A 15,000-nucleotide genomic window follows, 5' to 3' on the forward strand; every position below is an offset into this window, starting at 1 on the left:
TACCGTCAGAGCGCTGCCACGCCGCCGGTACCGTCAGAGCGCCGCCACGCCGCCGGTACCGTCAGAGCGCCGCCACGCCGCCGGTACCGTCAGAGCGCTGCCACGCCGCCGGTACCGTCAGAGCGCCGCCACGCTGCCAGCCTGCTGCAGGGGTCCAACATCCCGTCACAGACTCTTCCGTGGCTCTTTAGTTTTGAATGAGAGTCAAAGTGAAGGGGTGTTGTACTGAGATGTGTTCCCCCGTTCAAACGTGTCTGAACAGCCGTGCCCCGTTTACGCCCAGCCAAGGCCGCTGTTCCAACCATCCGTGCTTCCTCGTCGTATATTCCTACCTCAGCGTGTCACGACACCTGTACAGGATAGCAACAGCCTAGTTGTAAACAGGTGGTACTACTACCAACACAGAACTGTAGTATAACTACTAGCAAACACATACAGTTGTCATGATTCCCTGAGTGATGGTAAACAACTGGAGAAATGTATTGTTTACAGAATAATAACCATGTTTACAAGCGGTCAGGTAAACGTGAACCCTAACCCAAGCAGCAGCGTCACTTCCAGGTAACAGCCTGAGACGTAGGAGGCGCTCTGCGTTTCCCCAGAGTGCCGCATGTCCACGAGTAACAGAGGCCTGGAGCTGGAGTTTGTTTTGTATTGTATTAAATAAATAAGTAAATAATAATGAACCCGCTCTTCTGTAGCCCACCGGGTGCAGCTCAGCTGGTTTACCAATAAACACGAGAAGACCCCAACCCGTCGTTTCTGACCAGACCATGAAGACGGATTGCTGCTATGGCAAGACAGTAAAGCATTTAATCAGCAACAGCACCTCAGTAACTCGTTTCTACATTGCAGTAATAACGTGTACCCTAGTCTAATCTCTGGAACCAGCATCAACCGTGTTGACTCCAGTAGGAAGTGCAGGTGTTGCAGGTGACCCACGAGTCTTCAGTTCTGAACCTGTTCACCATTTTCCAATATTCTGAGTTTGGGATCTTCGTCAGTTAAAATCATCAAAGTTCAGTCGCTCGTGAGTGAATCTAATGTAATAAACCATCTTTGTCATCATCTTCTGTCCGGAGAGGGTGAAGGTCACACAAAGGTCAGTCTGAACAGGAGGAAGACTCTGGTCTAGATGTGTGTATGGAAGCAGGTCATGACCTCCCTCCCACTCTAACACACACACACACATGGTTTAGCTCTGTGGCTCTGCTCGTTGGCGTCATAAAGCGCCTCGATCACCACCTGGCTAGAACATCTGTTTGTGTTCTTCAGGTGGACCGCACCGGTCGGCCCAGTCTGGCGGTGTTCCTCATCAAGTACCTGATGATGCTGATAGTGGGGATCCCGTCCGTGTTCTGGGTGGGCAGCAAGAAGACCTGCTTCGAGTGGGCCAACTTCTTCCACGGCAAGAGGCACAAAGAGTACGTGTGTGTGTGTGTATTTATGTATGTGTGTGTGTGTGTGTGTGTGTGTGTGTGTGTGTGTGTGTGTGTGTGTGTGTGTGTGTGTCGTACACGCTAGAAGATTCAGTCAGGGGACAAAGATGGTGGCTGCTCCGCTCCTCCTGCTGCTCCCACATCCTTCTAGAGGAGCAGGAGTCCCACAGGCCTTGTGTGGGTGGGCGGGGCTTGCTGGTGAACACAGGCCCCTCCCCCTCCAGATAAACCCGAGCATTGACTCCCTCCCCCTCTCGTCTCTCTCCCTGCCTGTGTCCTCCCCCTCTCGTCCCCCCCCCGCCCGTGTCCTCCCCCTGCCTCCCCCTCTCGTCCCCCCCCCACCCGTGTCCTCCCCCTGCCTCCCCCTCTCGTCTCCCCCCTGCCCGTGTCCTCCCCCTGCCTCTCTCCCTGCCTGTGTCCTCCCCCTCTCGTCCCCCCCCCGCCCGTGTCCTCCCCCTGCCTCCCCCTCTCGTCTCCCCCCTGCCCGTGTCCTCCCCCTGCCTCCCCCTCTCGTCTCCCCCCCCGCCCGTGTCCTCCCCCTGCCTCCCCCTCTCGTCTCCCCCCTGCCCGTGTCCTCCCCCTGCCTCCCCCTCTCCTCTCCCCCCCCCGCTCGTGTCCTCCCCCTGCCTCCCCCTCTCGTCTCCCCCCCCGCCCGTGTCCTCCCCCTGCCTCCCCCTCTCGTCTCCCCCCCCGCCCGTGTCCTCCCCCGCCTCCCCCTCTCGTCTCCCCCCTGCCTCTCTCCCTGCCTGTGTCCTCCCCCTCTCGTCTCCCCCCCCGCCCGTGTCCTCCCCCGCCTCCCCCTCTCGTCTCCCCCCTGCCCGTGTCCTCCCCCTGCCTCTCTCCCTGCCTGTGTCCTCCCCCTCTCGTCTCCCCCCCCGCCCGTGTCCTCCCCCTGCCTCCCCCTCTCGTCTCCCCCCTGCCCGTGTCCTCCCCCTGCCTCTCTCCCTGCCTGTGTCCTCCCCCTCTCGTCTCCCCCCCCGCCCGTGTCCTCCCCCTGCCTCCCCCTCTCGTCTCCCCCCTGCCCGTGTCCTCCCCCTGCCTCTCTCCCTGCCTGTGTCCTCCCCCTCTCGTCTCCCCCCTGCCCGTGTCCTCCCCCTGCCTCTCTCCCTGCCTGTGTCCTCCCCCTCTCGTCTCCCCCCCCGCCCGTGTCCTCCCCCGCCTCCCCCTCTCGTCTCCCCCCCGCCCGTGTCCTCCCCCTGCCTCCCCCTCTCGTCTCCCCCCTGCCCGTGTCCTCCCCCTGCCTCTCTCCCTGCCTGTGTCCTCCCCCTCTCGTCCCCCCCCCCCGCCCATGTCCTCCCCCTGCCTCCCCCTCTCGTCTCCCCCCTGCCCGTGTCCTCCCCCTGCCTCCCCCTCTCGTCTCCCCCCTGCCCGTGTCCTCCCCCTGCCTCTCTCCCTGCCTGTGTCCTCCCCCTCTCGTCTCCCCCCCCGCCCGTGTCCTCCCCCGCCTCCCCCTCTCGTCTCCCCCCTGCCCGTGTCCTCCCCCTGCCTCTCTCCCTGCCTGTGTCCTCCCCCTCTCGTCTCCCCCCCCGCCCGTGTCCTCCCCCTGCCTCCCCCTCTCGTCTCCCCCCTGCCCGTGTCCTCCCCCTGCCTCTCTCCCTGCCTGTGTCCTCCCCCTCTCGTCTCCCCCCCCGCCCGTGTCCTCCCCCTGCCTCCCCCTCTCGTCTCCCCCCTGCCCGTGTCCTCCCCCTGCCTCTCTCCCTGCCTGTGTCCTCCCCCTCTCGTCCCCCCCCCCCGCCCATGTCCTCCCCCTGCCTCCCCCTCTCGTCTCCCCCCTGCCCGTGTCCTCCCCCTGCCTCCCCCTCTCGTCTCCCCCCTGCCCGTGTCCTCCCCCTGCCTCCCCCTCTCGTCTCCCCCCGCCCGTGTCCTCCCCCTGCCTCCCCCTCTCGTCTCCCCCCCGCCCGTGTCCTCCCCCTGCCTCCCCCTCTCGTCTCCCCCCTGCCCATGTCCTCCCCCTGCAGTGGGATGGTCGGCGGGAGCAGACCGGCCCTCCAGGAGCCCGACTTTGCCCAGCTGCTCTACAGGGACCCAAACACACCCATTGAGAGGAAGTCGAAGGGCACCTCCACCCAGGCCTCCTCCACCCACCTGGCCATGCTGGACGAGCCTCCGAGTGCCAGCACCAGCCGGGCCGGCTCGGTCCACAGCGCTCGGTCCAAGATGGGCAGTTACCACGGCAGCCTGCACCGCTCAGCAGACAGCAGGTTGGTTCTCCTCCATCTTTGATCTTCCATCAGTCCTGCAGCTCCACTCTGGTTCTCCATCCTCAGATACACCTGCTCTGCCTTCAGAACCGGAGAGCGACTGCCTTATGGAAGCACGCCTCGCCTCAACGACCAGACCCGATACTGCAGCACCAGCCGACTGGAGAACCAGTCCAGGACCAGCAGCATCAGGGACCTGAGCTCAGCCACACAGGCGGTTCTGAGCATCTCTGGGAACGGGATCCACATGATGATGGCCAAGGACGGCGCTGCAGCCTGAATGGACACCAGTCTACAGTTCTGGAAGGGTCCGAGCAGGACCGGACCCTGAGGAACCTGGTCCAGACCCACACAGTTGGACTGGATCTGGACCTCAGCTTTATATGACAGAGCAGCTCATCCAAATCATGGACCCGACTGGATCAGTTCTGGTTCACCCCAACCCTTCACAGATGGGGAGGTGGACCTACACCCAACAGAGCCGTGGTTCGACTGGACTTTAGTGTGACCCGAGTCTGAAGATGCAGCAGGTTCTGGTTTGTTCTGGAGGGAAATGTTCTGGAGCTTCGTTTGCCTCCTCTTAAAGGGACGAGGTGTCACATGACCTGTTGTAGATGACATCATCATGCAGGTTGGGTTTATGCTCAGGTCTGTTAGCTGCGAGCACCATCAGACTCCACCCACCACGCCTGGCGTCGCGAGGATGAACCTGAGCGGGTCCCAGAACCTGAGCGGGTCCCAGAACCTGAGCCCTGAGCGGGTCCCAGAACCTGAGCGGGTCTCAGAACCTGAGCGGGTCCCAGAACCTGAGCCCTGAGCGGGTCCCAGAACCTGAGCGGGTCCCAGAACCTGAGCGGGTCCCAGAACCTGAGTGGGTCCCAGAACCTGAGCCCTGAGCGGGTCCCAGAACCTGAGCGGGTCCCAGAACCTGAGCGGGTCCCAGAACCTGAGTGGGTCCCAGAACCTGAGCCCTGAGCGGGTCCCAGAACCTGAGCGGGTCCCAGAACCTGAGCGGTTCCCAGAACCTGAGCGGGTCCCAGAACCTGAGCGGGTCCCAGAACCTGAGCGGTTCCCAGAACCTGAGCGGGTCCCAGAACCTGAGCGGGTCCCAGAACCTGAGCGGGTCCCAGAACCTGAGCGGGTCTCAGAACCTGAGCGGGTCCCAGAACCTGAGCGGGTCCCAGAACCTGCTTCCTAACACAAGCGGGGTGACGTTAATGAGCAGACGATGGCGGCTGGTTTCTGTAACAGCTCTCCTCTTTATTGAAATACATCGGAGTCATCGGGTTAACATGAGTTCAGCCAATTCCACACCTTAAATACTTCTGTGCAAAAACAGGACCGGCACCACCTGTAGTGGGTTCTGGTTCTCCTCCGTAAAGCGGCCCAAATAAAACAAGATGATTACATCTGAACATGCAAAACTGTACAAATTATTACAGAGCAACCCACGTTGCTGCAACTAAAGGTGTGATATGACATGAAAGCAGGAGAACATGGAGCTGCTGGAGATGAGACCTCACCCAGAACCCGGTTTGGACTTTTCCTGAGTTTCCCGTCCTCCCTCCTGAAACATCTGGATGTTTCCTTTGCTCCTCCTGTGGACACCGGCTCTCCAGCTGGAACACGTGGAGACGGGATTCCCACACCTTCCCCGTCTGCTGCTGCTTTCTCACATCCTGCTTCAGGAGCCCGAAGTAAACCAGCTGGAGACGACCGGACCGGGTCAAAGGTCAGGCTCAGTGCGGTTCCTCTGACCATCAAGACCAACGTGCTGCTGACTGTTTACATTCCCACTGTTTTCTAGTTAATAAACACGTCAGAACATCTGGAGTAAAGGCCTCTCTCTCACTCTCACACACACACACACACACACACACACACACACACACACACACACTCTCGCTCTCACACACACACACAGAGACACACACACACACACACACACACACACACACACACACACACACACACACACTGGAGTAATGGCCTCTCTCTCTCTCACACACACACACACACACACACACACACACACACACACACACACACACACACACACACACACACACACACACACACACACTGGAGTAATGGCCTCTCTCTCTCTCACACTCACACACACACGCACACACACACACACACACTGGAGTAATGGCCTCTCTCTCTCTCTCACACACACACACACACACACACACACACACACACACACACACACACACACACACACACACACACACACTGGAGTAATGGCCTCTCTCTCTCTCACACACACACACGCACACACACACACACACACACACACACACACACACACACACACACACACACACACACACACACACTGGAGGAAGATGGCGGCGTGTTAAAAATGGCTTCTGTGAGAGAAAACGAGTGACTGGCTTCCTGTACTCCTCTACATCACTTCCTTCTCATATATTACTCTCTACTTTCAACCTATGTACATCATCGCCACGGGAGACAAGAGTCGGGGGGGGGGGACAGATGATGTCACTGGCTCTGAGCCAATGAGGAGCCGCTGCTGGTGAAGGTCGCTGCACTCACACGTGAAGTTAAAACAAAACTCTGAAATGTTTCCTTGCAGCAGTCCAAGTAGCTGTGGGGAAGTGAGGAGGGGCTGAAGCTCCGCCCCTTCCTGCCTGCTTCAGGCCACGCAGAATCAGACCTTCCTGGTCTACGGTCGATAAATAAATTAAAACCCGACTGGTCCTATGTACAGATACAACCTGTCCCTGGGGGGGGGGCATCGTGAGCTCTAATTAGGTCTGTAGGTGGCTCCTGCACACACACACACACACACACACACAGCCCCCACCCTCTGAATCCCCCAGAGGCTGAACTGGGTTATGAAGTGGGGCAAATGTTCATAGTGGGGTGGGGGTGAGACATGGTGAGGCTCATGTGTCCCAGCCCATCCTCTCTGTGCTCTCCAGGGACAGGGACTTGGTCTTGTGTGGGGACGCCGGGCTGGGGGGGCTGCTGAAGGTGGAGCTGTTGGAAGCCGTGGAGTGGCGGGGGGAGTCCGAGTCCTGAGCGGGAGACAGGTGGAGACAAAGAGACAGGGGGACAATAACTATTCACTTGTACAGGACAATCACACGTCTTCACGAGAACCTGGTCCTGGACCATGAGGACATGTGGGACTCGTTGATCTGCTGACAGAGGACCTCAGATCAACAGCTGCACTGAGCACAGATGATCAGCTGAGGGAAAACAGACATGCAGAGCGTGTTCATGTGGTTCTAGAAGGTTCATCTGTGGAGGGAACTGGACCTCTGGACAGTAGACGTTCTGCCCCTGAGGACGTTGCTGTGGAGCAGAACAAGTAAGGTTTCAGCTCCCCAGAACTCCCAGTGCAGCCAGAGATCCCAGTCGGCCATCTACAACCAAAGCTTCTACCTTCTACTGGACTGGTGAAATCCACCTGAACCCACCAGGACCTGAACCCACTAGGACCACCAAGACCTGAACCCACTAGGACCACCAGGACCTGAACCCACTAGGACCACCAAGACCAGGATGACTGGGAACACTCAGACCAGGAGAGGAGACTCTGCTATGTGGCATCTTCAGCTGGTGCTGACCTGGTGTAGATGGTAACGAAGAGGGGAGCTACTGCAGGTGTGTGTGTGAGTGTGTGTGAGACTCAAACGTGCACCAACACAGCATGCTGCCTCACTTCCAACCAGATTGAGCTTCTCTAGGTAAGCGTGGAGACACGAACCCTGATAGCGGACCGTCTCCAGGCACTTCCTGGTTAGAGACAGAAGGGGGCAGCATGGAGGCAGACATGCTCTATGATTGGCTGAGTGATGAGAAGCAGAGCTGAACCAATCAGGTCACAGTGATGCTGCTGATGTGGTGGAGCTGAGATGATGAGCATGATGCACAGCGTGTGTGTGTGTGTGTGTGTGTGTGTGTGTGTGTGTGTGTGTGTGTGTGTGTGTGTACGGTGACAACACAGTGCGGCCGTAGCAGCTGAGCACATTACCTTCATCTTACTAAGCAGGGTCCTTAAAGCCCTTTTCAGATCGGGGGTCTTGTCCGACGGGGACGCCGCCTGCCACTGCAGAGGAGAGTTCACACTCAGCGCCCCGCCCACAGAGAGCATGCTGGGGGGGGGCTTGGTTAGGATGGGAGGTGGGGCAAAATGGAACCGACTCTCCAGGCTCATGGGATTGGGGAGCCACGGGATAAAGGCAGGCAGCTGCATGGGGAGGGAGGGGGGTCTAACTGGTGCTGCTGGGAACCTCTAGAAAGCAGACCCCAAAGGGAGCTAACCAGCTGGAGGTGAGATGAGCTGAAGAACCTTCATATGGGGGGGGGGGGGGGGTAATGGTAGAGGAGTGTCCACCTGATTCAGTTCTAGGGTTCTACATGTCGGGTCGGGTCTCCTGTCTGACTTTTGCATCTCTCATGGTCCACTCTGAAGGTCCAACCCAGCGTTCAGTCAGGCTCAGGGCTGGACCGTCACAGAACCTTGACTCCGTTTGGATCATGGTTCTGGTTAATGACCCAGTTTGGTCCAAACCTCAGCTAGGTTTCCACTGCAGGCTAAAGCACATCAGATCCGAGTTTTCCCCACGTGTGACCGTCAGAACAACACAGATGGGAGGTATCTGATACGTATCATATACGTATATGATACGAATCAGATACGTATCATATACGTATATGATACGTATATGATACGTATACGTATATGATACGTATACGTATCATATACGTATCTGATATGTATCTGATATGTATCTGATACGTATCAGATACGTATATGATACGTATATGATACGTATCTGATACGTATACGTATCATATACGTATCAGATACGTATACGTATCATATACGTATCTGATACGTATACGTATCATATACGTATATGATACGTATATGATACGTATCAGATACGTATCTGATACGTATCTGATACGTATCAGATGTTTCTGATTTCAGTCTGAACGGTCATGTATTAAATCCCCCCTTCGTCACTGATCAGCGGAGGAGAGCGTTGTGATCCTGAGGAGCAGCGCTGACAGAAGGACTTGGAGGGACTCGGAGGTCTGTGTAGACATCTGGTCAGGTTTAGGAATTTCACACTGGACAGAGTCTGATGTCACTTTTAACGTGAACCTAGCCCGAGACTCTGTGAGGCTTTGGTCCGAGGAGTTCGTAGTTGACTCCGCCCCCATGATGAGCTCACACTACCAGCTGGTATCAGCTGGTTGCTGCTGTGCATTATGGGTAAACAGGTGTAATTTGCTCTCATCTCTCCAGGTTGTTCTACAGAGAAGACATGACCTTTAGCTTTAGCTGGTGTTTGTGCCCCTTCTCTGATGAAGATCAGTTCATTTCAGCTCCTGACCGATACAGAACCTCATCTGGGTCACATGTAAGTGGGAGGAGCCCACATGAGCTCATTACATCTCGATGCGTGAACCGTAGAACTGAAAGGGGGTGGGCTTTGCTTTATCACCGCTGTCTGGGACCTTCTACAGCCTCGTGGCAGGAAGCCACCATGGTTCCTACAGAGCAGATGTTTGGCTGACACCACCAACACAATCAGAACCGGTTCAGCCCGATTTCTCCTGAATGAAAATGCTGTTTTCAGATCAGGTTGGTTTGTTTCAGCCAAACAGTCTGAAGCTTTCAGCTTTTAGACCGAGGTTCAACAGCAGGACACGGGTCTGGTGGGCGTCAGCCTCACTGTCTGGGTTTACTGACCTCTCTGTCAAACTGAGAGAGCGGAGCTTCTCCACAGTCCATGCCCCCCCCAGAGGAGAGGGAGCTCTCAGAGGGGGAGGTCATGGTCTGGCGTTTGGACCCGTAGCTTCCTCCGGACAGCTCCCTGCGTAAAGCACTTCCGTTCTGAGAGGGCGAGCCTGGATGGGGAACATTCTGAGTCAGGAAACAAAACCAAACACGGGAGGAGACGAGCGACAGGCTGATGTCACTCACGTATGCCCAGCCCGCTGCTGGCGCTCATTGAGCGGCCCGGCTCGGCCCGGTTCTTGGTGATGGAGGGGATGCTGACTGAACCGCTGAATCCTGCACGGCTCTCCTGAACACGAACGTTCTGGTTGGAATGGAACAGAGGCTGAGGAGTGAGGCGTGTGCACGTGCCTCGTGTGTGTTGGTGTGCACGTACCATGGGGAGGTCCTTCAGGATCTGGATCCCATCCCCTGGTCCCATGTGAGCCACGTGGTTGAAGTTGGTGGGGTTGGAGATCAGCTTGTTCCTCATCTCTGGATCTCGCAGCATTTCTCTGGAACCACAAAGACAGCATGAGGAGAGCCGGAGCGACCAGTTACCTTGCAAAAGTAATCCGATTACTAGGGGTGTAATGTTTTGGTGCGTAGTGTGGTTTCAACGTACGGTTTGCTTCGGTCACATCTGTTAAGATATTCTCTAGGGACAGAGGTAGCCGCTGTCAGGGCGCCCCCGGGCAGCTGTGGCTACATGGTAGCTCATCACCACCGGTGTGTGAATGTGTGTGTGAATGGATGAATGATACAGTGTAGTGTAAAGCGCTTTGGAGTCCTTACTCTGAGAGGCGCTATACAAGTGCGGGTCATTTATCGTTATCTGACAACACATCGTCATGGTTACCAAGATAAGGCTGCCTGGTTGCATAGCTGTTCTGACCCGGTGTGTGTTCTGACCCGGCGTGTGATAGACTCCACGCCTACGCCAGCCGGGTGGGGCGGCTCTTTTGAAGGATGCAGCCTCTGAATTGGTTAATGTGGGCAGCACCACTACACGTCCGCGCGGGAACTCGGCACGAGTCCGCGTGGGAACTCGGTACAGCTACAACATAAACCTTAAGGGCAACGGTAGCTGTGGGCGCTCGGTGCTGCACGCACACACACACACACACACACACACACACACACACACACACACACACACACACACACACACACCAGCATTCCCAGGTCAGACAAGACCTCTCGAGTCTGCAATAAACCAACATGGTGGACAAGGAGAATTTAGACTGACCTCAGCTTGCTTTCTGATTGGCTACAGGTCACATGTGGTATTGAGGGTAGGGTCATAACTAATGAGTAACCAGATCAGGATGTTGGGTTGCTGGTACAAACCCCGTCATCTGTACCGGTCTGCCTCTACAGAAGCTGATGATGTCACTTACGGGTCGACTTGCTGCCTGTCCAAAACCTAACTGCTTTAAAAGACTAGTTCAGACCTGGTTTAAAAGACTAGTTCAGACCTGGTTTAAAAGACTAGTTAAGACCTGGTTTAAAAGACTAGTTAAGACCTGGTTTAAAAGACTAGTTCAGACCTGGTTTAAAAGACTAGTTCAGACCTGGTTTAAAAGACTAGTTCAGACCTGGTTTAAAAGACTAGTTCAGACCTGGTTTAAAAGACTAGTTCAGACCTGGTTTAAAAGACTAGTTCAGACCTGGTTTAAAAGACTAGTTCAGACCTGGTTTAAAAGACTAGTTCAGACCTGGTTTAAAAGACTAGTTCAGACCTGGTTTAAAAGACTAGTTCAGACCTGCTTTAAAAGACTAGTTAAGACCTGCTTTAAAAGACTAGTTCAGACCTGGTTTAAAAGACTAGTTCAGACCTGCTTTAAAAGACTAGTTAAGACCTGCTTTAAAAGACTAGTTAAGACCTGGTTTAAAAGACTAGTTAAGACCTGGTTTAAAAGACTAGTTCAGACCTGCTTTAAAAGACTAGTTAAGACCTGGTTTGAAAGACTAGTTCAGACCTGGTTTGAAAGACTAGTTCAGACCTGGTTTAAAAGACTAGTTCAGACCTGGTTTAAAAGACTAGTTCAGACCTGGTTTAAAAGACTAGTTCAGACCTGCTTTAAAAGACTAGTTAAGACCTGGTTTAAAAGACTAGTTAAGACCTGGTTTAAAAGACTAGTTAAGACCTGGTTTAAAAGACTAGTTCAGACCTGGTTTAAAAGACTAGTTCAGACCTGGTTTAAAAGACTAGTTAAGACCTGGTTTAAAAGACTAGTTAAGACCTGCTTTAAAAGACTAGTTCAGATCTGCTTTAAAAGACTAGTTCAGACCTGCTTTAAAAGACTAGTTCAGACCTGCTTTAAAAGACTAGTTCAGACCTGCTTTAAAAGACTAGTTCAGACCTGGTTTAAAAGACTAGTTCAGACCTGGTTTAAAAGACTAGTTAAGACCTGGTTTAAAAGACTAGTTCAGACCTGGTTTAAAAGACTAGTTCAGACCTGCTTTAAAAGACTAGTTCAGACCTGGTTTAAAAGACTAGTTCAGACCTGGTTTAAAAGACTAGTTCAGACCTGGTTTAAAAGACTAGTTCAGACCTGGTTTAAAAGACTAGTTCAGACCTGCTTTAAAAGAATAGTTCAGACTTGGTTTAAAAGAATAGTTCAGACTTGGTTTAAAAGACTAGTTCAGACCTGCTTTAAAAGACTAGTTCAGACCTGCTTTAAAAGACTAGTTCAGACCTGCTTTAAAAGACTAGTTCAGACCTGCTTTAAAAGACTAGTTCAGACCTGCTTTAAAAGACTAGTTCAGACCTGCTTTAAAAGACTAGTTCAGACCTGCTTTAAAAGACTAGTTCAGACCTGCTTTAAAAGACTAGTTCAGACCTGCTTTGAAAGACTAGTTCAGACCTGGTTTGAAAGACTAGTTCAGACCTGGTTTAAAAGACTAGTTCAGACCTGGTTTAAAAGACTAGTTCAGACCTGGTTTAAAAGACTAGTTCAGACCTGGTTTAAAAGACTAGTTAAGACCTGCTTTAAAAGACTAGTTCAGACCTGGTTTAAAAGACTAGTTCAGATCTGGTTTAAAAGACTAGTTCAGACCTGGTTTAAAAGACTAGTTCAGATCTGCTTTAAAAGACTAGTTAAGACCTGCTTTAAAAGACTAGTTCAGACCTGGTTTAAAAGACTAGTTCAGACCTGGTTTAAAAGACTAGTTCAGACCTGGTTTAAAAGACTAGTTAAGACCTGGTTTAAAAGACTAGTGCAGATCTGCTTTAAAAGACTAGTTCAGACCTGCTTTAAAAGACTAGTTCAGATCTGCTTTAAAAGACTAGTTCAGACCTGCTTTAAAAGACTAGTTAAGACCTGGTTTAAAAGACTAGTTCAGACCTGGTTTAAAAGACTAGTTCAGACCTGGTTTAAAAGACTAGTTCAGACCTGGTTTAAAAGACTAGTTCAGATCTGCTTTAAAAGACTAGTTAAGACCTGCTTTAAAAGACTAGTTCAGACCTGCTTTAAAAGACTAGTTCAGACCTGCTTTAAAAGACTAGTTAAGACCTGCTTTAAAAGACTAGTTAAGACCTGGTTTAAAATACTAGTTCAGACCTGCTTTAAAAGACTAGTTCAGATCTGCTTTAAAAGACTAGTTAAGACCTGCTTTAAAAGACTAGTTAAGACCTGCTTTAAAAGACTAGTTCAGACCTGCTTTAAAAGACTAGTTCAGACCTGCTTTAAAAGACTAGTTCAGACCTGGTTTAAAAGACTAGTTCAGACCTGGTTTAAAAGACTAGTTCAGACCTGGTTTAAAAGACTAGTTCAGACCTGCTTTAAAAGACTAGTTCAGACCTGCTTTAAAAGACTAGTTCAGACCTGGTTTAAAAGACTAGTTCAGACCAGGTTTAAAAGACTAGTTAAGACCTGCTTTAAAAGACTAGTTCAGACCTGGTTTAAAAGACTAGTTCAGACCTGCTTTAAAAGACTAGTTAAGACCTGCTTTAAAAGACTAGTTAAGACCTGGTTTAAAAGACTAGTTCAGACCTGGTTTAAAAGACTAGTTCAGACCTGGTTTAAAAGACTAGTTAAGACCTGCTTTAAAAGACTAGTTAAGACCTGGTTTAAAAGACTAGTTCAGACCTGGTTTAAAAGACTAGTTAAGACCTGCTTTAAAAGACTAGTTAAGACCTGGTTTAAAAGACTAGTTCAGACCCAGCTGGGACCTTTCTAGATGAAGACCTGTGAGAACAGGTCTGCCTGCTGCTTCAGGTCCTCTACCTCCTCTGCTGGAGTCGGTCCTCTTCAGGAACCCGGAACGAGTAGCGCCTCTTGTTGTTCATGCTGCGCATCAGCTGCTTCCTGTTGTTGTCCGACGTCTCAGGAACCACCAGCTCATCACCCTCTGAAACAACCGGGACGTAGAATGAATTTTACTGGTTTTTTCATTTTGAAGGCTTTAATGGTGTTTTTAAACTGTTTCATTAAGGATGTAGATGTGATAAGCTGTGTCCTCTTCATGGTCTATTGTATGTAATTGTATGTAATTGTATGTAGTTATATGTAATTGTATGTATGTCCTGTTATCTTTCTGTCTGCTTTAAAGAGTTTTTAAACTCTGAACAGGTCCCTGCTAGGCTGAAGGGGCCCGTTCTCGTTAGGACGGGTCTGTTTGTTCTGTTAGTGATGGCCTGGTGGCCATCTTGGGAACACTCCGTGGTGCTGGGGGGATGTGCAACAGAAACGGGCCACCTCTCAGCGCCACTGGTTTCATGTGTAATCTGCCTGCCATAAATAATCCACATGAAGACTGTAGGGATGAGTACCGAATTCGGTACTTTTTAAGGTACCGACCGAATTCCATAGTACCGACCGAACACCGATTCACGTCATTTCAAACGGTGCCTCGTTTCGGTACTGCCAAGACAGTTGCGCATGCGCAAAAGCGTTATGTTGCCGGTCCCTGCGAGCCCGTTGTAAACAGAGCAAGCATGGTAGAAAGAACGCACGCTAAAGCTTGGGTCCACTTCACTAAATGTGATGGGTAACTGGGTGATGAAACTAGCGACAGACAACGATCTAAGTGAGACAGCCTCATCTTAATCTGCTCCAGTAGGTAAATAAAATGTTTAAGATAACGTTACCTTGATTTGTTAGCTTCCGTTTCGCAAATGGTGCGTTCGCTTTCTCCTCGGAACTCCGAATTTCCGACTAGAAGAACATGAACGCGCTCTAAAGTTTGGCTTTACTTTACTAAATGCGACGGGTGAATGGATGAAGGTAAAACCAGCGACAACGATCTAAGTTTGAGGCATCATCGTTTTAATCTGCTCCAGCAGCTAAATAAACTGTTAAAGATAACGTTAGCTTGATATGTTAGCTTCCATTGCCACCGTTACCAGCTAATGGTGCGTTCGCTTTCTCCTCGGAAATTCTAACTTCCCAGTAGGAAAAATCAAATGAAAAAGGACGGCAAAAGGAAGGAAGATACACAGTAAATTTAGTTCACAGTAAAGATGTTTGCTTCAGTTTAATTATCAGCTTATAAAACTACAAGGACGATGTTAAAATACAAACTTGTATGTTATTTATCGTGATATTTATCAAATATGGTTATATATTGAGAAAAATATATATTTAAT

The 15,000-nt window shown here is 51.8% G+C and overlaps 2 protein-coding genes across 7 annotated transcripts in view; one reads left to right on the forward strand and one right to left on the reverse strand.

Annotated features, from left to right (window-relative positions):
* fzd3a (frizzled class receptor 3a) overlaps positions 1–4,068 on the forward strand; it is a 61,658-nt gene extending 57,590 nt beyond the window's left edge. The window contains exons 6-8 of one of the 2 annotated variants that reach the window (XM_070545670.1): positions 1,276–1,424; positions 3,398–3,640; positions 3,707–4,068. In XM_070545670.1, the coding sequence (XP_070401771.1) occupies positions 1,276–1,424; positions 3,398–3,640; positions 3,707–3,920 (606 nt within the window). In that variant the 3' untranslated portion in view covers positions 3,921–4,068. The remainder of the gene's footprint in view (positions 1–1,275; positions 1,425–3,397; positions 3,641–3,706) is intronic. The other variant, XM_070545674.1, reaches the window with a different exon arrangement.
* A 2,275-nt stretch (positions 4,069–6,343) lies between these two features.
* The window catches only part of cdc42bpab (CDC42 binding protein kinase alpha (DMPK-like) b), a 107,233-nt gene continuing 98,576 nt past the window's right edge, over positions 6,344–15,000 (reverse strand). For 3 of the 5 annotated variants that reach the window (XM_070545654.1, XM_070545639.1, XM_070545663.1), the window contains 6 exons: positions 13,640–13,763; positions 9,805–9,922; positions 9,615–9,732; positions 9,381–9,538; positions 7,650–7,724; positions 6,344–6,687 (listed from right to left, as the gene is read on the reverse strand). In XM_070545654.1, the coding sequence (XP_070401755.1) occupies positions 6,556–6,687; positions 7,650–7,724; positions 9,381–9,538; positions 9,615–9,732; positions 9,805–9,922; positions 13,640–13,763 (725 nt within the window). In that variant the 3' untranslated portion in view covers positions 6,344–6,555. Of the gene's footprint in view, positions 6,688–7,649; positions 7,725–9,380; positions 9,539–9,614; positions 9,923–13,639; positions 13,764–15,000 lie in introns of all 5 variants that reach the window. The other 2 variants (XM_070545655.1, XM_070545645.1) reach the window with 2 other exon arrangements.

The sequence above is a fragment of the Nothobranchius furzeri genome, chromosome 2, assembly GCF_043380555.1.
Source record: "Nothobranchius furzeri strain GRZ-AD chromosome 2, NfurGRZ-RIMD1, whole genome shotgun sequence".
In the NCBI taxonomy this organism is placed as follows: domain Eukaryota; kingdom Metazoa; phylum Chordata; class Actinopteri; order Cyprinodontiformes; family Nothobranchiidae; genus Nothobranchius; species Nothobranchius furzeri.